We start from the raw sequence: 25688 nt of genomic DNA on the forward strand, positions 1-25688 counted from the left end.
TATATAGAGAGTGCGAGAGAGAATGAGGGAGAGAGTGCGAGAGAGAGAGTGCGAGAGAGAGAGAGAGTGCGAGGGAGAGCGAGAGAGAGAGTGCGAGAGTGAGGGAGAGAGTGCGAGAGTGAGGGAGAGAGAGGGAGAGAGTGCGAGAGAGTGCGAGAGAGTGCGAGAGAGTGCGAGAGAGTGCGAGAGAGAGCGAGAGAGAGCGAGAGAGAGCGAGAGAGAGCGAGAGAGAGCGAGAGAGAGCGAGGGAGAGAGTGCGAGAGAGAGCGAGGGAGAGCGAGGGAGAGAGTGCGAGAGAGAGCGAGGGAGAGCGTGTGAGAAAGCGAGGGAGAGAGTGCGAGAAAGCGAGGGAGAGAGCGAGGGAGAGAGTGCGAGAGAGAGCGAGGGAGAGTGCGAGAGAGAGCGAGGGAGAGTGCGAGAGAGAGCGAGGGAGAGAGTGCGAGAGAGAGCGAGGGAGAGAGTGCGAGAGAGAGCGAGGGAGAGAGTGCGAGAGAGAGCGAGGGAGAGAGTGCGAGAGAGAGCGAGTGCGAGAGAGTGCGAGGGAGAGAGTGCGAGGGAGAGAGTGCGAGGGAGAGAGTGCGAGGGAGAGAGAGCGAGGGAGAGAGTGCGAGGGAGAGAGAGCGAGGGAGAGAGTGCGAGGGAGAGAGTGCGAGGGAGAGAGTGCGAGGGAGAGAGTGCGAGAGGGAGAGAGTGCGAGGGAGAGAGTGCGAGGGAGAGAGTGCGAGAGAGAGAGTGCGAGAGAGAGAGTGCGAGAGAGAGAGTGCGAGAGAGAGAGTGCGAGAGAGAGAGTGCGAGAGAGAGAGTGCGAGAGAGAGAGTGCGAGAGAGAGCGAGGGAGAGAGTGCGAGAGAGAGCGAGTAAGCGAGCGCGAGAGTGCAAGAGAGCGAGCAGGAGAGAGAGAGCGAGCAGGAGAGAGAGCGAGCGAGCAAGAGAGCTTGAGCGAGCAGGAGAGAGAGCGAGCGAGCAAGAGAGCTCGAGGGAGGAAAAGAGAGAGAGCGAGCGAGCAAGAGAGCTCGAGGGAGGAAAAGAGAGAGAGCGAGCGAGCAAGAGAGCTCGAGCGAGCGCGAGAGAGCAGGAGAGAGAGCGAGAGTGCAGGAGAGAGATCGAGCGAGCAGGAGAGTGCGAGAGAGAGAGCGAGGGAGAGAGTGCGAGAGAGAGAGCGAGGGAGAGAGTGCGAGAGAGAGAGCGAGGGAGAGAGTGCGAGAGAGAGAGCGAGGGAGAGAGTGCGAGAGAGAGAGCGAGGGAGAGAGTGCGAGAGAGAGAGCGAGGGAGAGAGTGCGAGAGAGAGAGCGAGGGAGAGAGTGCGAGAGAGAGAGCGAGGGAGAGAGTGCGAGAGAGAGAGCGAGGGAGAGAGTGCGAGAGAGAGAGCGAGGGAGAGAGTGCGAGAGAGAGAGCGAGGGAGAGAGTGCGAGAGAGAGAGCGAGGGAGAGAGTGCGAGAGAGAGAGCGAGGGAGAGAGTGCGAGAGAGAGAGCGAGGGAGAGAGTGCGAGAGAGAGAGCGAGGGAGAGAGTGCGAGAGAGAGAGCGAGGGAGAGAGTGCGAGAGAGAGAGCGAGGGAGAGAGTGCGAGAGAGAGCGAGGGAGAGAGTGCGAGAGAGAGCGAGGGAGAGAGTGCGAGAGAGAGCGAGGGAGAGAGTGCGAGAGAGAGCGAGGGAGAGAGTGCGAGAGAGAGCGAGGGAGAGAGTGCGAGAGAGAGCGAGGGAGAGAGTGCGAGAGAGAGCGAGGGAGAGAGTGCGAGAGAGAGCGAGGGAGAGAGTGCGAGAGAGAGCGAGGGAGAGCGTGCGAGAGAGAGCGAGGGAGAGAGAGCGCGAGGGAGAGAGTGCGAGGGAGAGAGTGCGAGGGAGAGAGTGCGAGGGAGAGAGTGCGAGGGAGAGAGTGCGAGGGAGAGAGTGCGAGGGAGAGAGTGCGAGGGAGAGAGTGCGAGGGAGAGAGAGCGAGGGAGAGAGAGCGAGGGAGAGAGAGCGAGGGAGAGAGTGCGAGGGAGAGAGTGCGAGGGAGAGAGTGCGAGGGAGAGAGTGCGAGGGAGAGAGTGCGAGGGAGAGAGTGCGAGAGAGAGCGAGGGAGAGAGCGAGAGAGAGCGAGGGAGAGAGCGAGAGAGAGCGAGGGAGAGAGCGAGAGAGAGCGAGGGAGAGCGAGGGAGAGAGCGAGAGAGAGCGAGGGAGAGAGAGGGAGAGAGCGAGGGAGAGGGTGCGAGAGAGAGCGAGGGAGAGAGTGCGAGAGAGAGCGAGGAAGAGAGTGCGAGAGAGAGCGAGGGAGAGAGTGCGAGAGAGAGCGACGGAGAGAGTGCGAGAGAGAGAGCGAGGGAGAGAGTGCGAGAGAGAGAGCGAGGGAGAGAGTGCGAGAGAGAGAGCGAGGGAGAGAGTGCGAGAGAGAGAGCGAGGGAGAGAGTGCGAGAGAGAGAGCGAGGGAGAGAGTGCGAGAGAGAGAGCGAGGGAGAGAGTGCGAGAGAGAGAGCGAGGGAGAGAGTGCGAGAGAGAGAGCGAGGGAGAGAGTGCGAGAGAGAGAGCGAGGGAGAGAGTGCGAGAGAGAGAGCGAGGGAGAGAGTGCGAGAGAGAGCGCGAGGGAGAGAGTGCGAGAGAGAGCGAGGGAGAGAGTGCGAGAGAGAGCGAGGGAGAGAGTGCGAGAGAGAGCGAGGGAGAGAGTGCGAGAGAGAGCGAGGGAGAGAGTGCGAGAGAGAGCGAGGGAGAGAGTGCGAGAGAGAGCGAGGGAGAGAGTGCGAGAGAGAGCGAGGGAGAGAGTGCGAGAGAGAGCGAGAGAGAGAGTGCGAGAGAGTGCGAGAGAGAGAGTGCGAGAGAGAGCGAGGGAGAGAGTGCGAGAGAGAGCGAGGGAGAGAGTGCGAGAGAGAGCGAGGGAGAGAGTGCGAGAGAGAGCGAGGGAGAGAGTGCGAGAGAGAGCGAGGGAGAGCGTGCGAGAGAGAGCGAGGGAGAGCGTGCGAGGGAGAGAGAGCGAGGGAGAGAGTGCGAGGGAGAGAGTGCGAGGGAGAGAGTGCGAGGGAGAGAGTGCGAGGGAGAGAGTGCGAGGGAGAGAGAGCGAGGGAGAGAGTGCGAGGGAGAGAGTGCGAGGGAGAGAGCGAGAGAGAGCGAGGGAGAGAGGGAGAGGGTGCGAGAGAGAGCGAGGGAGAGAGTGCGAGAGAGAGCGAGGAAGAGAGTGCGAGAGAGAGCGAGGGAGAGAGTGCGAGAGAGAGCGAGGGAGAGAGTGCGAGAGAGAGCGAGGGAGAGAGTGCGAGAGAGAGCGAGGGAGAGAGTGCGAGAGAGAGCGAGGGAGAGAGTGCGAGAGAGAGCGAGGGAGAGAGTGCGAGAGAGAGCGAGGGAGAGAGTGCGAGAGAGAGCGAGGGAGAGAGTGCGAGAGAGAGCGAGGGAGAGCGTGCGAGAGAGAGCGAGGGAGAGAGTGCGAGAGAGTGCGAGAGAGAGCGAGGGAGAGCGAGGGAGAGAGAGCGAGGGAGAGAGTGCGAGAGAGAGCGAGGGAGAGAGTGCGAGAGAGAGCGAGGGAGAGAGTGCGAGGGAGAGAGTGCGAGGGAGAGAGTGCGAGGGAGAGAGTGCGAGGGAGAGAGTGCGAGAGAGAGCGAGGGAGAGAGTGCGAGAGAGAGCGTGCGAGAGAGAGCGTGTGAGGGAGAGCGTGCGAGGGAGAGAGTGCGAGGGAGAGAGTGCGAGGGAGAGAGTGCGAGGGAGAGAGTGCGAGGGAGAGAGTGCGAGGGAGAGAGTGCGAGGGAGAGAGTGCGAGGGAGAGAGTGCGAGGGAGAGAGAGCGAGGGAGAGAGTGCGAGAGAGAGCGAGGGAGAGAGTGCGAGAGAGAGCGAGGGAGAGAGTGCGAGAGAGAGCGAGGGAGAGAGTGCGAGAGAGAGCGAGGGAGAGAGTGCGAAAGAGAGCGAGGGAGAGAGTGCGAGAGAGAGCGAGGGAGAGAGTGCGAGAGAGAGCGAGGGAGAGCGAGGGAGAGAGTGCGAGAGAGAGCGAGGAAGAGAGTGCGAGAGAGAGCGAGGGAGAGAGTGCGAGAGAGAGCGAGGGAGAGAGTGCGAGAGAGAGCGAGGGAGAGAGAGCGAGAGAGAGCGAGGGAGAGAGTGCGAGAGAGAGCGAGGGAGAGAGTGCGAGAGAGAGCGAGGGAGAGCGTGCGAGAGAGAGCGAGGGAGAGCGTGCGAGGGAGAGAGAGCGAGGGAGAGAGAGCGAGGGAGAGAGTGCGAGGGAGAGAGTGCGAGGGAGAGAGAGCGAGGGAGAGAGTGCGAGGGAGAGAGTGCGAGGGAGAGAGTGCGAGGGAGAGCGAGGGAGAGAGTGCGAGAGAGAGCGAGGGAGAGAGTGCGAGAGAGAGCGAGGGAGAGAGTGCGAGAGAGAGCGAGGGAGAGAGTGCGAGAGAGAGCGAGGGAGAGAGTGCGAGAGAGAGCGAGGGAGAGAGTGCGAGAGAGAGCGAGGGAGAGCGTGCGAGGGAGAGAGAGCGAGGGAGAGAGTGCGAGGGAGAGAGTGCGAGGGAGAGAGTGCGAGGGAGAGAGTGCGAGAGAGAGCGAGGGAGAGAGTGCGAGAGAGAGCGAGGGAGAGAGTGCGAGAGAGAGCGAGGGAGAGAGTGCGAGAGAGAGCGAGGGAGAGAGTGCGAGAGAGAGCGAGGGAGAGAGTGCGAGAGAGAGCGAGGGAGAGAGTGCGAGAGAGAGCGAGGGAGAGCGAGGGAGAGAGTGCGAGAGAGAGCGAGGGAGAGAGTGCGAGAGAGAGCGAGGGAGAGAGAGCGAGGGAGAGAGGGCGAGGGAGAGAGTGCGAGGGAGAGAGTGCGAGGGAGAGAGCGAGGGAGAGCGAGGGAGAGAGTGCGACAGAGAGAGTGCGAGGGAGAGAGCGAGGGAGAGCGAGGGAGAGAGTGCGACAGAGAGAGCGAGGGAGAGAGTGCGAGGGAGAGCGAGGGAGAGAGTGCGAGAGAGAGCGAGGGAGAGAGTGCGAGAGAGAGCGAGGGAGAGAGTGCGAGAGAGAGCGAGGGAGAGAGTGCGAGAGAGAGCGAGGGAGAGAGTGCGAGAGAGAGCGAGGGAGAGAGTGCGAGAGAGAGCGAGGGAGAGAGTGCGAGAGAGAGCGAGGGAGAGCGTGCGAGAGAGAGCGAGGGAGAGCGTGCGAGAGAGAGCGAGGGAGAGCGTGCGAGAGAGAGCGAGGGAGAGCGTGCGAGGGAGAGAGAGCGAGGGAGAGAGTGCGAGGGAGAGAGTGCGAGAGAGAGCGAGGGAGAGAGTGCGAGAGAGAGCGAGGGAGAGCGAGGGAGAGAGTGCGAGAGAGAGCGAGGGAGAGCGTGCGAGAGAGAGCGAGGGAGAGAGTGCGAGAGAGAGCGAGGGAGAGAGTGCGAGAGAGAGCGAGGGAGAGAGTGCGAGAGAGAGCGAGGGAGAGAGTGCGAGAGAGAGCGAGGGAGAGAGAGCGAGGGAGAGAGGGCGAGGGAGAGAGTGCGAGGGAGAGAGTGCGAGGGAGAGAGTGCGAGGGAGAGAGCGAGGGAGAGCGAGGGAGAGAGCGAGGGAGAGCGAGGGAGAGAGTGCGACAGAGAGAGCGAGGGAGAGAGTGCGAGGGAGAGCGAGGGAGAGAGTGCGAGAGAGAGCGAGGGAGAGAGTGCGAGAGAGAGCGAGGGAGAGAGTGCGAGAGAGAGCGAGGGAGAGAGTGCGAGAGAGAGCGAGGGAGAGAGTGCGAGAGAGAGCGAGGGAGAGAGTGCGAGAGAGAGCGAGGGAGAGAGTGCGAGAGAGAGCGAGGGAGAGAGTGCGAGAGAGAGCGAGGGAGAGCGTGCGAGAGAGAGCGAGGGAGAGAGTGCGAGAGAGAGCGAGGGAGAGCGTGCGAGAGAGAGCGAGGGAGAGCGTGCGAGGGAGAGAGAGCGAGGGAGAGAGTGCGAGGGAGAGAGTGCGAGAGAGAGCGAGGGAGAGAGTGCGAGGGAGAGAGTGCGAGGGAGAGCGTGTGAGGGAGAGCGTGCGAGGGAGAGAGTGCGAGGGAGAGAGTGCGAGGGAGAGAGTGCGAGGGAGAGAGTGAAAGGGAGAGAGTGCGAGGGAGAGAGTGAAAGGGAGAGAGTGCGAGGGAGAGAGTGCGAGGGAGAGAGTGCGAGGGAGAGAGTGCGAGGGAGAGAGAGCGAGGGAGAGAGTGCGAGAGAGAGCGAGGGAGAGAGTGCGAGAGAGAGCGAGGGAGAGAGTGCGAGAGAGAGCGAGGGAGAGAGTGCGAAAGAGAGCGAGGGAGAGAGTGCGAGAGAGAGCGAGGGAGAGAGTGCGAGAGAGAGCGAGGGAGAGCGAGGGAGAGCGAGGGAGAGAGTGCGAGAGAGAGCGAGGGAGAGAGTGCGAGAGAGAGCGAGGAAGAGAGTGCGAGAGAGAGCGAGGGAGAGAGTGCGAGAGAGAGCGAGGGAGAGAGTGCGAGAGAGAGCGAGGGAGAGAGAGCGAGAGAGAGCGAGGGAGAGAGTGCGAGAGAGAGCGAGGGAGAGAGTGCGAGAGAGAGCGAGGGAGAGAGTGCGAGAGAGAGCGAGGGAGAGCGTGCGAGAGAGAGCGAGGGAGAGCGTGCGAGGGAGAGAGAGCGAGGGAGAGAGTGCGAGGGAGAGAGAGCGAGGGAGAGAGAGCGAGGGAGAGAGAGCGAGGGAGAGAGTGCGAGGGAGAGAGAGCGAGGGAGAGAGAGCGAGGGAGAGAGTGCGAGGGAGAGAGTGCGAGGGAGAGAGTGCGAGAGAGAGCGAGGGAGAGAGTGCGAGAGAGAGCGAGGGAGAGAGTGCGAGAGAGAGCGAGGGAGAGAGTGCGAGAGAGAGCGAGGGAGAGCGTGCGAGGGAGAGAGAGCGAGGGAGAGAGTGCGAGGGAGAGTGTGCGAGGGAGAGAGTGCGAGGGAGAGAGTGCGAGAGAGAGCGAGGGAGAGAGTGCGAGAGAGAGCGAGGGAGAGAGTGCGAGAGAGAGCGAGGGAGAGAGTGCGAGAGAGAGTGCGAGAGAGAGCGAGGGAGAGAGTGCGAGAGAGTGCGAGAGAGAGCGAGGGAGAGAGTGCGAGAGAGAGCGAGGGAGAGAGTGCGAGAGAGAGCGAGGGAGAGAGTGCGAGAGAGAGCGAGGGAGAGAGTGCGAGAGAGAGCGAGGGAGAGAGAGCGAGGGAGAGAGGGCGAGGGAGAGAGTGCGAGGGAGAGAGTGCGAGGGAGAGAGCGAGGGAGAGAGCGAGGGAGAGCGAGGGAGAGCGAGGGAGAGAGTGCGACAGAGAGAGCGAGGGAGAGAGTGCGAGGGAGAGCGAGGGAGAGAGTGCGAGAGAGAGCGAGGGAGAGAGTGCGAGAGAGAGCGAGGGAGAGAGTGCGAGAGAGAGCGAGGGAGAGAGTGCGAGAGAGAGCGAGGGAGAGAGTGCGAGAGAGAGCGAGGGAGAGAGTGCGAGAGAGAGCGAGGGAGAGCGTGCGAGAGAGAGCGAGGGAGAGCGTGCGAGAGAGAGCAAGGGAGAGAGTGCGAGAGAGAGCGAGGGAGAGCGTGCGAGAGAGAGCGAGGGAGAGCGTGCGAGGGAGAGAGAGGGAGAGCGAGGGAGAGAGTGCGAGAGAGAGCGAGGGAGAGAGTGCGAGAGAGAGCGAGGGAGAGAGTGCGAGAGAGAGCGAGGGAGAGAGTGCGAGAGAGAGCGAGGGAGAGAGTGCGAGAGAGAGCGAGGGAGAGAGTGCGAGAGAGAGCGAGGGAGAGCGTGCGAGAGAGAGCGAGGGAGAGCGTGCGAGAGAGAGCAAGGGAGAGAGTGCGAGAGAGAGCGAGGGAGAGCGTGCGAGAGAGAGCGAGGGAGAGAGTGCGAGAGAGAGCGAGGGAGAGCGAGGGAGAGAGTGCGAGAGAGAGCGAGGGAGAGCGTGCGAGAGAGAGCGAGGGAGAGAGTGCGAGAGAGAGCGAGGGAGAGAGTGCGAGAGAGAGCGAGGGAGAGAGTGCGAGAGAGAGCGAGGGAGAGAGTGCGAGAGAGAGCGAGGGAGAGAGTGCGAGAGAGAGCGAGGGAGAGAGGGCGAGGGAGAGAGTGCGAGGGAGAGAGTGCGAGGGAGAGAGCGAGGGAGAGCGAGGGAGAGAGTGCGACAGAGAGAGCGAGGGAGAGAGTGCGAGGGAGAGCGAGGGAGAGAGTGCGAGGGAGAGAGAGCGAGGGAGAGAGTGCGAGGGAGAGAGTGCGAGGGAGAGAGTGCGAGGGAGAGCGAGGGAGAGAGTGCGAGAGAGAGCGAGGGAGAGAGTGCGAGAGAGAGCGAGGGAGAGAGTGCGAGAGAGAGCGAGGGAGAGAGTGCGAGAGAGAGCGAGGGAGAGAGTGCGAGAGAGAGCGAGGGAGAGAGTGCGAGAGAGAGCGAGGGAGAGAGTGCGAGAGAGAGCGAGGGAGAGAGTGCGAGAGAGAGCGAGGGAGAGAGTGCGAGAGAGAGCGAGGGAGAGAGTGCGAGAGAGAGCGAGGGAGAGAGTGCGAGAGAGAGCGAGGGAGAGAGTGCGAGAGAGAGCGAGGGAGAGAGTGCGAGAGAGAGCGAGGGAGAGCGTGCGAGAGAGAGCGAGGGAGAGCGTGCGAGAGAGAGCAAGGGAGAGAGTGCGAGAGAGAGCGAGGGAGAGCGTGCGAGAGAGAGCGAGGGAGAGAGTGCGAGAGAGAGCGAGGGAGAGCGAGGGAGAGAGTGCGAGAGAGAGCGAGGGAGAGCGTGCGAGAGAGAGCGAGGGAGAGAGTGCGAGAGAGAGCGAGGGAGAGAGTGCGAGAGAGAGCGAGGGAGAGAGTGCGAGAGAGAGCGAGGGAGAGAGTGCGAGAGAGAGCGAGGGAGAGAGTGCGAGAGAGAGCGAGGGAGAGAGGGCGAGGGAGAGAGTGCGAGGGAGAGAGTGCGAGGGAGAGAGCGAGGGAGAGCGAGGGAGAGAGTGCGACAGAGAGAGCGAGGGAGAGAGTGCGAGGGAGAGCGAGGGAGAGAGTGCGAGGGAGAGAGAGCGAGGGAGAGAGTGCGAGGGAGAGAGTGCGAGGGAGAGAGTGCGAGGGAGAGCGAGGGAGAGAGTGCGAGAGAGAGCGAGGGAGAGAGTGCGAGAGAGAGCGAGGGAGAGAGTGCGAGAGAGAGCGAGGGAGAGAGTGCGAGAGAGAGCGAGGGAGAGAGTGCGAGAGAGAGCGAGGGAGAGAGTGTGAGAGAGAGCGAGGGAGAGAGTGCGAGAGAGAGCGAGGGAGAGAGTGCGAGAGAGAGCGAGGGAGAGAGTGCGAGAGAGTGCGAGGGAGAGCGAGGGAGAGCGTGCGAGAGAGAGCGAGGGAGAGAGTGCGAGAGAGAGCGAGGGAGAGCGAGGGAGAGAGTGCGAGAGAGAGCGAGGGAGAGAGAGCGAGGGAGAGAGTGCGAGAGAGAGCGAGGGAGAGAGTGCGAGAGAGAGCGAGGGAGAGAGTGCGAGAGAGAGCGAGGGAGAGAGTGCGAGAGAGAGCGAGGGAGAGAGTGCGAGAGAGAGTGCGAGAGAGAGCGAGGGATAGAGTGCGAGAGAGAGCGAGGGAGAGCGTGCGAGGGAGAGAGCGAGGGAGAGAGTGCGAGGGAGAGAGAGCGAGGGAGAGAGTGCGAGAGAGAGCGAGGGAGAGAGTGCGAGAGAGAGCGAGGGAGAGAGTGCGAGAGAGAGCGAGGGAGAGCGAGGGAGAGCGTGCGAGGGAGAGAGTGCGAGAGAGAGCGAGGGAGAGCGAGGGAGAGAGTGCGAGAGAGAGCGAGGGAGAGCGAGGGAGAGAGTGCGAGAGAGAGCGAGGGAGAGAGTGCGAGAGAGAGCGAGGGAGAGAGTGCGAGAGAGAGCGAGGGAGAGAGTGCGAGAGAGAGCGAGGGAGAGAGTGCGAGAGAGAGCGAGGGAGAGAGTGCGAGAGAGAGCGAGGGAGAGCGTGCGAGGGAGAGAGAGCGAGGGAGAGAGAGCGAGGGAGAGAGAGCGAGGGAGAGAGAGCGAGGGAGAGAGTGCGAGGGAGAGAGTGCGAGGGAGAGAGTGCGAGGGAGAGAGTGCGAGAGAGAGCGAGGGAGAGAGTGCGAGAGAGAGCGAGGGAGAGAGTGCGAGAGAGAGCGAGGGAGAGAGTGCGAGAGAGAGCGAGGGAGAGAGTGCGAGAGAGAGCGAGGGAGAGAGTGCGAGAGAGAGCGAGGGAGAGAGTGCGAGAGAGAGCGAGGGAGAGAGTGCGAGAGAGAGCGAGGGAGAGCGAGGGAGAGAGTGCGAGAGAGAGCGAGGGAGAGAGTGCGAGAGAGAGCGAGGGAGAGAGTGCGAGAGAGAGCGAGGGAGAGAGTGCGAGAGAGAGCGAGGGAGAGAGAGCGAGGGAGAGAGGGCGAGGGAGAGAGTGCGAGGGAGAGAGTGCGAGGGAGAGAGTGCGAGGGAGAGAGCGAGGGAGAGCGAGGGAGAGCGAGGGAGAGAGTGCGACAGAGAGAGCGAGGGAGAGAGTGCGAGGGAGAGCGAGGGAGAGAGTGCGAGAGAGAGCGAGGGAGAGAGTGCGAGAGAGAGCGAGGGAGAGCGTGCGAGGGAGAGAGTGCGAGAGAGAGCGAGGGAGAGAGTGCGAGAGAGTGCGAGAGAGAGCGAGGGAGAGAGTGCGAGAGAGAGCGAGAGAGAGCGAGGGAGAGAGTGCGAGAGAGAGCGAGGGAGAGAGTGCGAGAGAGAGCGAGGGAGAGCGTGCGAGAGAGAGCGAGGGAGAGAGTGCGAGAGAGAGCGAGGGAGAGAGTGCGAGAGAGAGCGAGGGAGAGCGTGCGAGAGAGAGCGAGGGAGAGCGAGGGAGAGCGAGCGAGGGAGAGAGTGCGAGGGAGAGAGTGCGAGAGAGAGCGAGGGAGAGAGTGCGAGAGAGAGCGAGGGAGAGCGTGCGAGAGAGAGCGAGGGAGAGCGTGCGAGAGAGAGCGAGGGAGAGAGTGCGAGAGAGAGCGAGGAAGAGAGTGCGAGAGAGAGCGAGGGAGAGAGTGCGAGAGAGAGCGAGGGAGAGAGTGCGAGAGAGAGCGAGGGAGAGAGTGCGAGAGAGAGCGAGGGAGAGAGTGCGAGAGAGAGCGAGGGAGAGAGAGCGAGGGAGAGCGTGCGAGAGAGAGCGAGGGAGAGCGTGCGAGGGAGAGAGAGCGAGGGAGAGAGTGCGAGGGAGAGAGAGCGAGGGAGAGAGTGCGAGGGAGAGAGTGCGAGGGAGAGAGTGCGAGGGAGAGCGAGGGAGAGAGTGCGAGAGAGAGCGAGGGAGAGCGAGGGAGAGAGTGCGAGAGAGAGCGAGGGAGAGAGTGCGAGAGAGAGCGAGGGAGAGAGTGCGAGAGAGCGAGGGAGAGAGTGCGAGAGAGCGAGGGAGAGAGTGCGAGAGAGAGCGAGGGAGAGAGTGCGAGAGAGAGCGAGGGAGAGAGTGCGAGAGAGAGCGAGGGAGAGAGTGCGAGAGAGAGCGAGGGAGAGAGTGCGAGAGAGTGCGAGGGAGAGCGAGGGAGAGCGTGCGAGAGAGAGCGAGGGAGAGAGTGCGAGAGAGAGCGAGGGAGAGAGAGGGAGAGAGTGCGAGAGAGAGCGAGGGAGAGAGTGCGAGAGAGAGCGAGGGAGAGAGAGCGAGGGAGAGAGTGCGAGAGAGAGCGAGGGAGAGAGTGCGAGAGAGAGCGAGGGAGAGAGTGCGAGAGAGAGCGAGGGAGAGAGTGCGAGAGAGAGCGAGGGAGAGAGTGCGAGAGAGAGCGAGGGAGAGAGAGGGAGAGAGTGCGAGAGAGAGCGAGGGAGAGAGTGCGAGAGAGAGCGAGGGAGAGAGAGCGAGGGAGAGAGTGCGAGAGAGAGCGAGGGAGAGAGTGCGAGAGAGAGCGAGGGAGAGAGTGCGAGAGAGAGCGAGGGAGAGAGTGCGAGAGAGTGCGAGAGAGAGCGAGGGAGAGAGTGCGAGAGAGAGCGAGGGAGAGAGTGCGAGAGAGAGCGAGGGAGAGAGTGCGAGAGAGAGCGAGGGAGAGCGTGCGAGGGAGAGAGCGAGGGAGAGAGTGCGAGGGAGAGAGTGCGAGGGAGAGAGTGCGAGGGAGAGAGTGCGAGGGAGAGAGTGCGAGGGAGAGCGAGGGAGAGAGTGCGAGAGAGAGCGAGGGAGAGAGTGCGAGAGAGAGCGAGGGAGAGAGTGCGAGAGAGAGCGAGGGAGAGAGTGCGAGAGAGAGCGAGGGAGAGAGTGCGAGAGAGAGCGAGGGAGAGCGTGCGAGAGAGAGCGAGGGAGAGCGAGGGAGAGCGTGCGAGAGAGCGAGGGAGAGAGTGCGAGAGAGAGCGAGGGAGAGAGTGCGAGAGAGAGCGAGGGAGAGAGAGCGAGGGAGAGAGGGCGAGGGAGAGAGTGCGAGGGAGAGAGGGCGAGGGAGAGAGTGCGAGGGAGAGAGTGCGAGGGAGAGAGTGCGAGGGAGAGAGCGAGGGAGAGAGCGAGGGAGAGAGTGCGACAGAGAGAGCGAGGGAGAGAGTGCGAGAGAGAGCGAGGGAGAGAGTGCGAGAGAGAGCGAGGGAGAGAGTGCGAGAGAGAGCGAGGGAGAGAGTGCGAGAGAGAGCGAGGGAGAGTGTGCGAGAGAGAGCGAGGGAGAGAGTGCGAGAGAGAGCGAGGGAGAGAGTGCGAGAGAGAGCGAGGGAGAGAGTGCGAGAGAGAGCGAGGGAGAGAGTGCGAGAGAGAGCGAGGGAGAGAGTGCGAGAGAGAGCGAGGGAGAGCGTGCGAGAGAGAGCGAGGGAGAGCGTGCGAGGGAGAGAGAGCGAGGGAGAGAGTGCGAGGGAGAGAGTGCGAGGGAGAGAGTGCGAGGGAGAGAGTGCGAGGGAGAGAGTGCGAGGGAGAGAGTGCGAGAGAGAGCGAGGGAGAGAGTGCGAGAGAGAGCGAGGGAGAGCGAGGGAGAGAGTGCGAGAGAGAGAGCGAGGGAGAGAGTGCGAGAGAGAGCGAGGGAGAGAGTGCGAGAGAGAGCGAGGGAGAGAGTGCGAGAGAGAGCGAGAGAGAGAGTGCGAGAGAGAACGAGGGAGAGCGTGCGAGAGAGAGCGAGGGAGAGCGAGGGAGAGAGTGCGAGAGAGAGCGAGGGAGAGCGAGGGAGAGAGTGCGAGAGAGAGCGAGAGAGAGAGTGCGAGAGAGAGCGAGGGAGAGCGTGCGAGAGAGAGCGAGGGAGAGCGTGCGAGGGAGAGAGAGCGAGGGAGAGAGTGCGAGGGAGAGAGAGCGAGGGAGAGAGTGCGAGGGAGAGAGTGCGAGGGAGAGCGAGGGAGAGAGTGCGAGGGAGAGCGAGGGAGAGAGTGCGAGAGAGAGCGAGGAAGAGAGTGCGAGAGAGAGCGAGGGAGAGAGTGCGAGAGAGTGCGAGAGAGAGCGAGGGAGAGAGTGCGAGAGCGAGGGAGAGAGCGAGGGAGAGAGTGCGAGGGAGAGAGTGCGAGGGAGAGAGTGCGAGGGAAAGCGAGGGAGAGAGTGCGAGAGAGAGCGAGGGAGAGAGTGCGAGGGAGAGAGTGCGAGGGAGAGCGAGGGAGAGAGTGCGAGAGAGAGCGAGGGAGAGAGTGCGAGAGAGAGCGAGGGAGAGCGAGGGAGAGAGTGCGAGAGAGAGCGAGGGAGAGAGTGCGAGAGAGAGCGAGGGAGAGAGAGCGAGGGAGAGAGTGCGAGAGAGAGAGAGAGTGCGAGAGAGAGCGAGGGAGAGCGTGCGAGAGAGAGCGAGGGAGAGCGTGCGAGGGAGAGAGAGCGAGGGAGAGAGTGCGAGGGAGAGAGAGCGAGGGAGAGAGTGCGAGGGAGAGAGTGCGAGGGAGAGAGTGCGAGGGAGAGAGTGCGAGGGAGAGAGTGCGAGGGAGAGAGTGCGAGGGAGAGAGTGCGAGAGAGAGCGAGGGAGAGAGTGCGAGAGAGAGCGAGGGAGAGAGTGCGAGAGAGAGCGAGGGAGAGCGTGCGAGAGAGAGCGAGGGAGACAGTGCGAGAGAGAGCGAGGGAGAGCGAGGGAGAGCGTGCGAGAGAGAGCGAGGGAGAGAGTGCGAGAGAGAGCGAGGGAGAGAGTGCGAGAGAGAGCGAGGGAGAGAGTGCGAGAGAGAGCGAGGGAGAGAGTGCGAGAGAGAGCGAGGGAGAGAGTGCGAGAGAGAGCGAGGGAGAGAGTGCGAGAGAGAGCGAGGGAGAGAGAGCGAGGGAGAGCGTGCGAGAGAGAGCGAGGGAGAGAGGGCGAGGGAGAGAGTGCGAGGGAGAGAGTGCGAGAGTGCGAGAGAGAGCGAGGGAGAGAGTGCGAGAAAGAGCGAAGGAGAGAGTGCGAGAGAGAGCGAGGGAGAGCGAGGGAGAGAGTGCGACAGAGAGAGCGAGGGAGAGAGTGCGAGAGAGAGCGAGGGAGAGAGTGCGAGAGAGAGCGAGGGAGAGAGTGCGAGAGAGAGCGAGGGAGAGAGTGCGAGAGAGAGCGAGGGAGAGAGTGCGAGAGAGAGCGAGCGAGAGAGAGCGAGCGAGCGCGTGCGAGAGAGAGCGAGAGCGTGCGGAGCGTGCGAGAGCGTGCGAGAGCGTGCGAGAGCGTGCGAGAGCGTGCGAGAGCGTGCGAGAGCGTGCGAGAGCGTGCGAGAGCGTGCGAGAGCGAGAGAGCGAGAGAGTAAGCGTGCGAGAGAGCGAGAGTGAGCGTGCGAGAGAGAGCGAGCGAGAGCGAGCGAGAGCGAGCGAGAGAGAGCGAGAGAGAGCGAGCGAGCGCGTGCGAGAGCGTGCGAGATCGTGCGAGAGCGAGCGAGAGGGAGCGAGAGGGAGCGAGAGCGTGTGCTAGAGAGAGCGAGCGAGAGCGTGCGAGAGCGTGCGAGAGAGTGTGAGAGAGAGCGAAAGAGAGAGACAAAGACAGAGAGTGAGATCGATATGGAGGGAGGGATATTTTGAAAGAGAGATAGAGAGACAAAGGTCAACATCGAAGAGCGAGAGACTTTAGAAGCCACGTACCACCTTTACAGTGGAGTTCATCCGAGCCCCCGTCTCCACAGTCATCGAACAGGTCACACTGCAGCTCCTGCGCGACGCAGCGATGGTTACTGCAGGTGAACTCCACCTTACCACAGGGCCTTGGGGTCCGCATCACATCTTCTGATCCAGGATACAGGACCAGCCAGGGGGAGAAGGAGAAGGTAACAGCCATGGGGCCAAAGATAGAACAGGCATGTTTCAACACCATAGCGAGGCTATTGCTATCTCCAGCTTTCATTTTTTTACACCAACAATGATGGACGTGTGTGTGTGTGTGTGTGTGTGTGTGTGTGTGTGTACAGGACTCCCCTGTAAAATAGATATTGGTCTTAATGGGACTCCCTGCTAAAATAAAGGTGAAATAAAACACGTAGACAAAACCGAGGAGCTTTGTGATTCTGGGTTCTTTGTGATCATCTGAACGATTAAGTTCAAAAGTTAGCAGACATGATTGGACTCACCACAATCGTCTTCATCGGAGTTGTCCCCACAGTCGTCGATTCCGTTGCACACCTGCTCCGAGCGCAGACACACCCTGTCGTTCCGACAGCGGTAGGGTCTGCTCGGTGGACACGGCAGTTTAGCACACATGTCAGAGTCTTCATCAGAGTTATCTCCACAGTCATCCTCTCCATCACACACCCAGATGTAAAGCTTACACAGTGTGTTGGTACAGATAAACTCATCCGCAAGGCAAGAGTGGGCTGCTGCAAGAGAAACAATACAGTAGGAAACACATTTTCTTCACCTAAATATGATTTTTCACCAAAATAGTTTTACAACAAAAATATGATTTTTTTAACTAAATATGATTTGTCCCCAAAATATGATTGGTCACCTAAATATATTTAAAATATATATATATAAAAAAAAAAACATATTTAGGTGACCAATCATATTTTGGGGACAAATCATATATATATATATATATAAATATAAGTTTTTCCCCAGGTAACCAGGCCTACACTTGGGAGAGTAATACTCAATACATCAGAGGTGGGACCAAGTCACTATTATTTGAGTCACAAGTAAGTCACAAGGTCCAATTCTCAAGTCGAGTCCCAAATAGAACTGTCAATTTAAAAAAATACACATACAGTACCAGTCAAAAGTTTGGACACACCTACTCATTTCAGGATTCGTCTTTATTTTTTACATGGTAGAATAATAGTGAAGACATCAAAACTATGAAATAAGACATATGGAATCATGTAGTAACCAAAAAAAAGTGTTAAACAAATCAAAAATATATTTCAGATTCTTCAAAAAAGCCTTGATGACCGCTTTGCACATTCTTGGAATTCTCTCAACCAGCTTCACCTGGAATGTTTTTCCAACAGTCTTGAAGGAGTTCCCACATCTGCTGAGCACTTGTTGGCTGCTTTTCCTTCACTCTGCCATCCAACTCATCCCAAACCATCTCAATTGCGTTGAGGTCAGGTGATTTTGGAGGCCAGGTCTTCTGATGCAGCACTCCATCACCCTCCTTCTTGGTCAAATAGCCCTTACATAGCCTGGAGGTGTTTTTTGGGTCATTGTCCTGTTGAAAAACAAATGATATTCCCACTAAGCGCAAACCAGATGGGATGGCGTATTGCTGCAGAATGCTGTGGTAGCCATGCTGGTTAAGTGTGCCTTGAATTCTAAATAAATCACAGACAGTGTCACCAGCAAAGCACACTCACAGCATCACACCACCTCCTCCATGCATCACAGTGGGAACCACACATGTGGAGATCATTCTACTCTGCGTCTCACAAAGACACAGTGGTTGGAACCAAAAATCTCAAATTTGGACTCATCAGACCAAAGGACAGATTTCCACCGGTCTAATGTCCATTGCTCATGTTTCTTGGCCCAAGCAAGTCTCTTCTTATTATTGGTGTCCTTCAGTAGTGGTTTCTTTGCAGCAATTTGACCATGAAGGCCTGATTCACGTAGTCTCCTCTGAACAGCTGATGTTGAGATGTGTCTGTTACTTGAACTCTGTGAAGCATTTATTTGGGCTGCAATCTGAGGTGCAGTTAACTCTAATTAATTTATCCTCTGCAGCAGAGGTACCTCTGGGTCTTCCTTTCCTGTGGCGGTCCTCATGACAGCCAGTTCATTCATAGCACTTCCAAAAATGACCTTTTAACAAGGCACAACTGTTCATTGAAATGCATTCCAGGTGACTACCTTATGAAGCCGGTTGCCAAGAGTGTGCCGAGCTGCCATCAAGGCAAAGGGAGGCTTACTTTGAAGAATCTCCAATATAAAATATATTTTGATTTGTTTAACACTTTTTTGTAACTGCATGATTCCATGTGTGTTATTTGATAGTGTCGATGTCTTCACTACTATTCTACAATGTACAAAATAGCAAAAAATAAAGAGAAACCTTGAATGAGTAGGTGTGTCCAAACTTTTGACTGGAACTGTATATATCTGTTCACTAGCTCACCCAACCTGTCTTGATTGACCGTTTGCTGGTCCAATCAGTGTGCAGTGTGTGTGTTACACTAGCCAATCTGCTACACGTTCATTTTGCAAGTGCAATGCAGCGACTACTGTGACTGTGTGGAAAATATTGCACTGAGACTGCCTCGAAATGACCGACAAACCTGGCCAGATAATTTAGTCATCAGTCTCTCGTCAAAGTCAAGTCCCGAGTCTTGAGGCTCCAAGTCGAAGTCAAGTCTCGAGTTATTTTCTATCAAGTCGAGTCTCAAGTCATGAAATGATGTTATGTGACTTGAAGCCGCAACAGGTTGAACGTGCATGCTTTTCTGAGGAGATGAGGGAACAGCTGTTTCTCTTTATATTGATTAATACTGCAACCCACTTTCTACTCGCCTCTCCCATCCAGTGGTGCAAAGTACTTAAGTAGTACTTTAAATGATTTTTTCTTAAGTCGTTTTTGGGGGTATCTGTACTTCACTTTTTATATTTTAGACATCATGTACTTTTACTCCACTACATTCGTAAAGAAAATAATGTACTTTTTACACCATACATTTTCTCTGACACCCAAAAGTACTAATGTTGAATGCTTAGCAGAACAGGAAAATGGAAAATTCATGCACTTATCAAGAAAAGAAAAGAAAAGAAAAAACATCCCTGGTCATCCCTATTACCTCTGAACTGGCAGATCCACTAAACACACGTGCTTTGCTGGTAAATGATGTCTGAGTGTTGGAGTGTGCCCCTGGCTATCCGTACATTAAAAAAAAAAGAAAAAGAAATGAGTGCTCTCTGGTTTGCTTAATATAAAGTATCTGAAATTATTTATACTTTTACTTTTGATACTTACGTATATTTGAGCAAATTACATTTATTTTGATACTTAAGTATATTTAAAACCAAATTTTACTCAATTAACATTTTATTGGGTGACTCACTTTTACTCGAGTCATTTTCTATTACGGTATCTTTACTTTTACTCAAGTACCGTACTGTATGACAATTGGGTACTTTTCCCACCACTGTACCCATCAACATGTCCTCACAATTTCAGAGAGCACCCTGACTGAAGAGAGACAGCAATGGACACATATTTTTTCTTACATAATACTGACTGAGTGAATAATACAACACACATTTTGTAAAGAACATTGTGTGTGTGTGTGTGTGTGTGTGTGTGTGTGTGTGTGTGTGTGTGTGTGTGTGTGTGTGTGTTCTAGGCTCACCCTGGACACAGTTATGCTCATCACTGTGATCCACACAGTCAGGCAGGGCATCACAATGCCAGCGGCTGGGGATGCAGTGAGCTCTGTTCAGACACAGGAACTCATCCTCCCTGCACTCCCTCACACAGTCTACCTGTCGGCACAACACACACACACACACACCTCAATAACAACAAACACATACACCCCTGTCCTCTACCAAGCCACTGCCAGGTCTCAAAGTGGCTTGTCCAAGTTTTAACATTACATTATGATGTACGCGAGGCAGAAGAAGAAACAGGAGAAGAAGATTTTGTCCATTGTCATTTTCAGATGAAATGAGAATTATATATTTTTTTTACAAAACATGACAGAGGGGGATGTGTTATAAACTGTGAGTTATAGGTTGAATTAATCAACATGCCCCCTGGCGCGAAATACTTGGCCTTTGGTGAGATTGCTTTAATATATAATGCACGAGTCTAGGATGACGTCGCTCTCTCCAGGGGACTCTGTTGGCTGTGGAGAAAGACCTTATTAAAGGAGAGGTAAGCTTCCACTGTACGGAGGTGACTCTGAACTAAGCATAGTTTTAATTACACCGAGATCCTACGGGACCCTGATGTTTGGAGGGAACAGGCAAGCATTACCACACTACTTGTATCCAGGTAACTTGAGAGATAAGGATATTGATTGCCAAGAGCAATCTTTACATTTTACACAGATGAGTCGTGCTGGCAATCATACAACAACATTTCAGGGGGATTTCCTTTGAAAATATGGGCCAAGATAAATTAGGACACATTTTCACGTCGATGACCTTATGAACAAATGCCATACATTAACGGACAACAGACATGAAAGGTATCCTGGATCATCGCACAGATGATGAGGCTCAGCGGCTAGTGCAATCAGGGACTGCAATCAGGGCTTCATCAGAGAGCACTCACCTCATCAGATCCATCGGGGCAGTCTCGCTGGCCGTCACACCTCAGGCGGGCCGACACACAGCCTCCCCCGACACACTCATACTCACTCAGGGCGCAGGACGGAAGGACCGCTGAAACAGATAACATAGCACTTTTATTCCAAATGACTTGACAGGACAGTGAGTGCACACATTTGTATGATGTGTAGTTATTGAACCCACAACCTTGACGTTGCTAGCGCCACGCTCTTACCGACTGATCCACGCAGGACCACTCTAGACAAAAAGGAGCTGACGACATAGACAATCCCCATTAAACCGGGGGCTGAAAATACTTCTCGACTGGCCACGACACCACCTGGTATACAAGTGCAACACAATGGCTGCAGATCCAGAAACAGAGCTGCTTCAGAGGGTCCATTCTGAGTGCTATTCCGAGCGTGTTTTGGAGCACTTTGGACCCATCAGAGCAATTCAGTCTCACTCCCATTTGGACTCTGGGAGAGAGGGGTGAAAAGCTTTTTCATGCATGTCACGGTGTGGCCCTTCCAATTGGAGGGATTTACAGTGCAAGTGCAGCCACAGCTGTCCACAGGTACTCTCCATGTGAATATATAAAGAAAGTACTCAGCTAAAATATTAAAAACAAGTTATTATGAGAGAGGGAGAGAGAGAGAGAGAGAGGGAGAGAGAGAGAGGGAGAGGGAGAGAGGGAGAGAGAGAGAGACCAACAAACCTGCACGCCTTTGTGTTATTTATCATCAACTACACCCTCGATGTTCCTGTTTGTGACCATCTTGATGATGTTGCTAATGAATCGTTCCATTTCCAAAGTACGCTTTGGCAATATGTACATTGTTAAATCATGCCAATAAAGCAACTGAATTGAACGAGGGAGAGAGACAGACAGACAGACACAGCGAGAGAGAGAGAGAGAGAGACACAGAGAGAGAGAGACAGAGAGAGATAATAGACAGGGAGAGAAGAGTCAGAGAAAGACAGACCAATTCCCAGATCTCAGGGAATTCGACCAAACTTCTCAATTGGTACAAAATATATAGAGTACTGCACACACTACAATTACTTAGATAAAAAAATAAGCTAAACTGGACACCTTAATGAGTCAGTGAATGAACCGAGAGAGAAAGCACGCAGGGCATTCCACGCCATTAAAAAACTAATTAAATTTGAAATACCTATTCAAATTTGTCTATAACGTATTGAATGTGTCATTGAACCAATTTCACTTTATGGCAGCGAGGTGTGGGGTCAACATGCAAAACAAGGTTTCACCCAATGGGACAAAAAACAAATTGAAACCCTAGATGGAGAGCTCTGTAAGATTCTCCTCCAAAACTAAACAATGCATGCAGGGCAGAATTAGGCCAATATCGACTAATAATAAAAACCCAAAAAAGAGCAATTAAGTTTTGGAAACATCTAAAATACAGTGACCCCCTCTCATATCATTACCAAGCCCTACAATACCAAGAGCTGAGCAAAGAAAAGAGTCCCCTTTTCCAGCTGGTCCTGGGGCTGAGTTTACAAACCTGTTCTACCAACACACTGAAGCCTCAGGACCAGAACATCCAATCAATCAGAATAAACCAAATTACAACACAGTCAAAACAAAACTACATTACTTACAGGGAAACACAAGCACAAAGCAAAATGCAGTACTATCTGGCCCTAAATCGACAGTACACCGTGGCAAACTATTTGACCATGGTTACTGATCAAAATCTTCAAAACACCTTGACAAAGTACAGGCTCAGTGAGCACAGTCTTGCCATTGAGAAGGGTAGACAGGAAAACATGGCTCCCTGAAGAGTAAAGGCTGTGCAACCACTGCACCACAGCAGAACCTGAGACCGAGCTGCATTTCCTGACAAAATGTCAAAACATAAAAAATGTAGAGTGTCAGTTCCCCAAATTCGAAACCCTTATTCAAAGTTTCAAAGACCTCTCTTATGAGAATAAGCTACCCTTCCTGTTGGGGGAGGACGCCGAGAGCTGTGGGTTGGCAGCACACTACATTGCTGCCTGCCATATGATGAGGTACAGTGTCTGACAGACCAATCAACCTGCACATGTCCTCTACTGTATGCTTATTGTTATTGTCCACTGTATGGTTATTTTGACCCTTGATTATTGTTGTTACTGTTGTCCCATTGACAATTATGATTATTATTATCTAAATGATGTTAATATTGTAAATCTCCAAAGTAAGCTATATGTACAGTACATTGTTACGTCAGGCTAATAAAGCAAAATGAATTGACAGACAGACAGACAGACAGACAGACAGACAGACAGACAGACAGACAGACAGACAGACAGACAGACAGACAGACAGACAGACAGACAGACAGACAGACAGACAGACAGACAGACAGACAGACAGACAGACAGACAGACAGACAGACAGACAGACAGACAGACAGACAGACATACAGACATACAGACAGACAGACAGACAGACAGACAGACACAGAGAGAGAGACAGAGAGAGAGAGACAGAGAGAGAGAGACAGAGAGAGAGAGACAGAGAGAGAGAGACAGAGAGAGAGAGACAGAGAGAGAGACAGAGAGAGAGACAGAGAGAGAGACAGAGAGAGAGACAGAGAGAGAGACAGAGAGAGAGACAGAGAGAGAGACAGAGAGAGAGAAAGAGAGAGAAAGAGAGAGAGACAGCGACAGAGATAGAGGGAGACATCTCGGTGGGAGAGACATACAGCTCATTTTAATTTCACACCTGTAGTTATCAGACAGGAGAGAAGGCCAGCTTGCTGATATTGAACCATCTGCTCGAGATTTGAAGTGCCTTGAAGCTACTCTGGCCTTGCATTAACTTCTCCACAAGACTTCAAGTTTGGCAGGCATTCAAATCATGCAATGAAGCACAAAGGGATTCCGAATCTTAAAATAAAAGGTGAATGTCAGGACATACTACAGTGGAGTGAAATCTGTAACTACTGTCAACTGAGAATTGGTTCACGTGCGGGAATAACTCTGTTTCTGAAGGTGTTAAAGGTTATTTTCTAGCTTTCAATGTGAGACAGTAAAGCCAACTGTATCTACGCTTACTGGTGACCTCGTAAAACGGCAGCCGTTGCCGAACACCAACAAACACAAACGAACACACACTCCCCCAATCACAAGGTGTGTGACGCACACAAGCATGCATTCCAACAGAGGGCGGTATTAACATGGTTGTAGGCTTTGAGTAAGACAGTGAAAGCAAGTCCCCACTTTCACCCGCAGCCATCCAACAGCTATACAGTAAGTAAATCAAGTGTGTGTGTGTGCGCATGTGTACATGTGTGTGTGTCCGTGCGTGTGTGTCTCTGAGCTCATACCAGGTCCTTGGCAGTTCCTCTCGTCCTCCCCCATCTTACAGTCCTCCCGGCCGTCACAGAGCCACTTGTTGGAGATGCAGAGGTGATTGAGACACTGGAACTGGTCCGCGGGGCACGAGCGCGTCTCACAGCCTTTTTCATCAGAGCTATCGGCACAGTCCGTGTCACCGTCACAACGGAAACGAGCCGAGATGCACTCTCCGTTGTCACACACAAAGTCCCTGGAGGGGCAGGTGGCTGGCTCTGAGAGGTGTAAGGGGAATAAGGAACGACAGTGATTTTAGGCGCATGACACTGAGGCCTGTTCCCCCAGGACATTCCTCATCATGCCAAGCATGGTGGTAGTTACACTAGGTGGCAGTTATACTAGGCCACGTTGTTTTGCGGAGTCATGTCACACGACGTGGATTTGAACCTTTTGGAGCGTTTTCATTGAGCGTTCCCCTTTTCTTTTTCATGTCAGAGGATCCAGCCTCATACTCAGACAACCCCTTTCATTTTTTGGTGCAGTTGTCATTTCTGGAGAAGGCTTTAAAATACAGGATAACAATTTTGCTACGTCACATGATTTCCCCAAAAACACAAGGCTCTGGTTATAGTGTCAGGGAGTACGCGAGTCATATAGTAGTATACAAAAGTTCACGTTCCAAGTCCATTCCTTCCAGCCTACACAAGAGACCAAGGCGAGGGACTTACTGCAGTTCTGTTCGTCTGTGTTGTCGCCGCAGTCACTCTGTCCATCACACCTCCAGTGTTCCGGGACACAGTTGTTGTTGTGGCACCGGAACTCATGAGGACCGCATGTCTTCTCATCTAGGCACACAGAAACAACAAAGACAGTTCATAAAGGGTGCAGCACAAGCAAAGTGTGTGACACGGGAGCCGCGTTGATGTTTCGCACACAGCGCCAGGTGTGCCGAGACCGTGATCGCCAGTCCCTTGAGCTTTCGCTAAGGAAGACGACAAGACGATGGCCAATAACGGGTGAAACATTACTTTAGATACTGTATACACAAACGTCTGCTACTGTCAAGAAGAACGACTAGGAGAACAGTAACTTTCCTGTCTTCTTTCTAAAATAACAACCTAGTAATCCGTCTGTACATGTCGTCCCGACACTGTAAAATCAATGCAATGTGATTTCCTCTCATCTCCCTGTCAGACTTTTAATCCAACTATTGGGAGAATAGATAAATACATAATGCATTATTAATTGACAACCACACGGTACCATGCTCGAGAGCTAATTCCCAGACTTAGTATGACATTAACAGAATCCAAATTCGACCTGAGCACACCGCGACAGTTGAACACTAAATGCATTCCTTCCCGTGCCTGAAAGATTTAAGAATTAAGAAAGACAAATAAGATGCTGGGCAGAATTCCAGAACTCGTATGATGTTTGCTTCTCGTCAGTGAAGGTAAGTCAAAGCCAGTAGGTGTATACATCATGTTCACAAAGTGTGTATGTCTCCTCTCACGCTTAATATCTGCCAGGTTGGATGAGAAGAAACCTTTAAACATGACCCATAGAGAGAGAAAAAATAAGAAAAAAAATGGAACACTGACTGAAAACCAGAGAGAACGACTCAAATCATAGAGAGACCTTACTGTCATCCCCTCAATCCCCCTAAATGTCACCATTAAACGCACAGGCAGCAGTGGAAATGCCAAGGTCAATCCCTAGCAGTCCATTTGATGAGAGGAAGAGACAGTAAAATGACTTAACCTCCTCCAGCTAATCTCTGGAGCTGGCCATATTAACAAGTGCTTTATGAGCATATCAAAGACCAGTCAGCATTTATGAGGTGGTCATCAGTAAAAAAAAAAAATGGCATTTGATGTCTGCATAACGTTATCTATCACATTCAATTTAAGTGTACACGTTTGGGTTTAGCTGCTCAAAGATTGCATATAGCATAACGAGACACAAAGTCGAGATACAAATGTCCCTTTAGAGGAGGCCATTCCATCAAACACTGCTACAATAGACTAGACTACACTCTTAGAAAAAAAAGTTGCTATCTAGAACCTAAAAGGGTTCTTCGGCTGTCCCCATTGGAGAACCCTTTGAAGAAACCATTTTGGTTTCAGGTAGAACCCTTTTGGTGATTCTACATGGAAACCAACAGGGTTTCCTACCTTGAACCAAAAAGGGTTATCTTATGGGGACAACCGAAGGACACTTTTGGAACCCTTTTTTCTAAGAGTGTAGACTAGAATATAATATAACATACATTGCCTTCAGAAAGCATTCATACCCGTTGACTTACTCCACATTTTGTTAGAATCAACATTGGCAGTGATAACAGCTGTGAGTATTTCTGGGTAAGTATTGCACACTTGGATTGTACAATATTAGATTATTTATTTTTTTACTTTAAGCTCTGTCAATTTGCCATTTTTTTCATGTCTTGCCATACTTTTTCAAGCCATTTTAAGTCAAAACTGTAACTATGCCACTCAGGAATATTCAACGTTGTCTTGGTAAGCAACTCCAGTGTATATCTGGCCTTGTGTTTTAGGTTGTTGTCCTACTGAAAGGTGAATTTGTCTCCCAGTGTCTGTTGGAAAGCAACCTGAACCAGGTTTCCCTCTAGGATTTTGCCTGTGCTTAGCTCTATTCTGTTTATTTTTATCCTAAAACACTCCATAGTCCTTGCAGATGAGCATACCCATAACATGATGCAGTCACCACCATGATTGAAAATATAAAGAGTGGTACTCAGTGACGTGTTGTGTTGGATTTCAAATCCAATTTTATTAGTCACATGCGCCAAATACAACAGGTGTAGTAGACCTTACAGTGAAATGCTTACTTATGAGCCCCTAACCAACAATGCAGTTAAAAAAAAATATGGATAAGAATATGAAATAAAAGTAACAAGTAATTAAAGAGCAGCAGTAAAATAACAATAGCAAGACTATATACAGGGGGGTACCGGTACAGAGTCAATGAGCGGGGGCACCGGTTAGTTGAGGTAATATGTACATGAAGGTAGAGTTTTTAAAGTGACCATGCATCGATGATAACAACAGAGAGTAGCAGCGGTGTAAAAGAG

General features: G+C 54.4%; 1 protein-coding gene across 1 annotated transcript in view; it reads right to left on the reverse strand.

The window, feature by feature from the left end:
- LOC110528816 (low-density lipoprotein receptor-related protein 1B) overlaps positions 1-25688 on the reverse strand; it is a 159807-nt gene that overhangs the window by 41674 nt on the left and 92445 nt on the right. The window contains exons 66-71 of the mRNA XM_036984417.1: positions 23323-23439; positions 22627-22869; positions 19290-19399; positions 18361-18493; positions 15154-15399; positions 14675-14812 (exon numbers count right to left, since the gene is read on the reverse strand). Of these exons, the coding sequence (XP_036840312.1) occupies positions 14675-14812; positions 15154-15399; positions 18361-18493; positions 19290-19399; positions 22627-22869; positions 23323-23439 (987 nt within the window). The remainder of the gene's footprint in view (positions 1-14674; positions 14813-15153; positions 15400-18360; positions 18494-19289; positions 19400-22626; positions 22870-23322; positions 23440-25688) is intronic.

The sequence above is a fragment of the Oncorhynchus mykiss genome, chromosome 7 (genome assembly GCF_013265735.2).
Source record: "Oncorhynchus mykiss isolate Arlee chromosome 7, USDA_OmykA_1.1, whole genome shotgun sequence".
Classification (NCBI taxonomy): domain Eukaryota; kingdom Metazoa; phylum Chordata; class Actinopteri; order Salmoniformes; family Salmonidae; genus Oncorhynchus; species Oncorhynchus mykiss.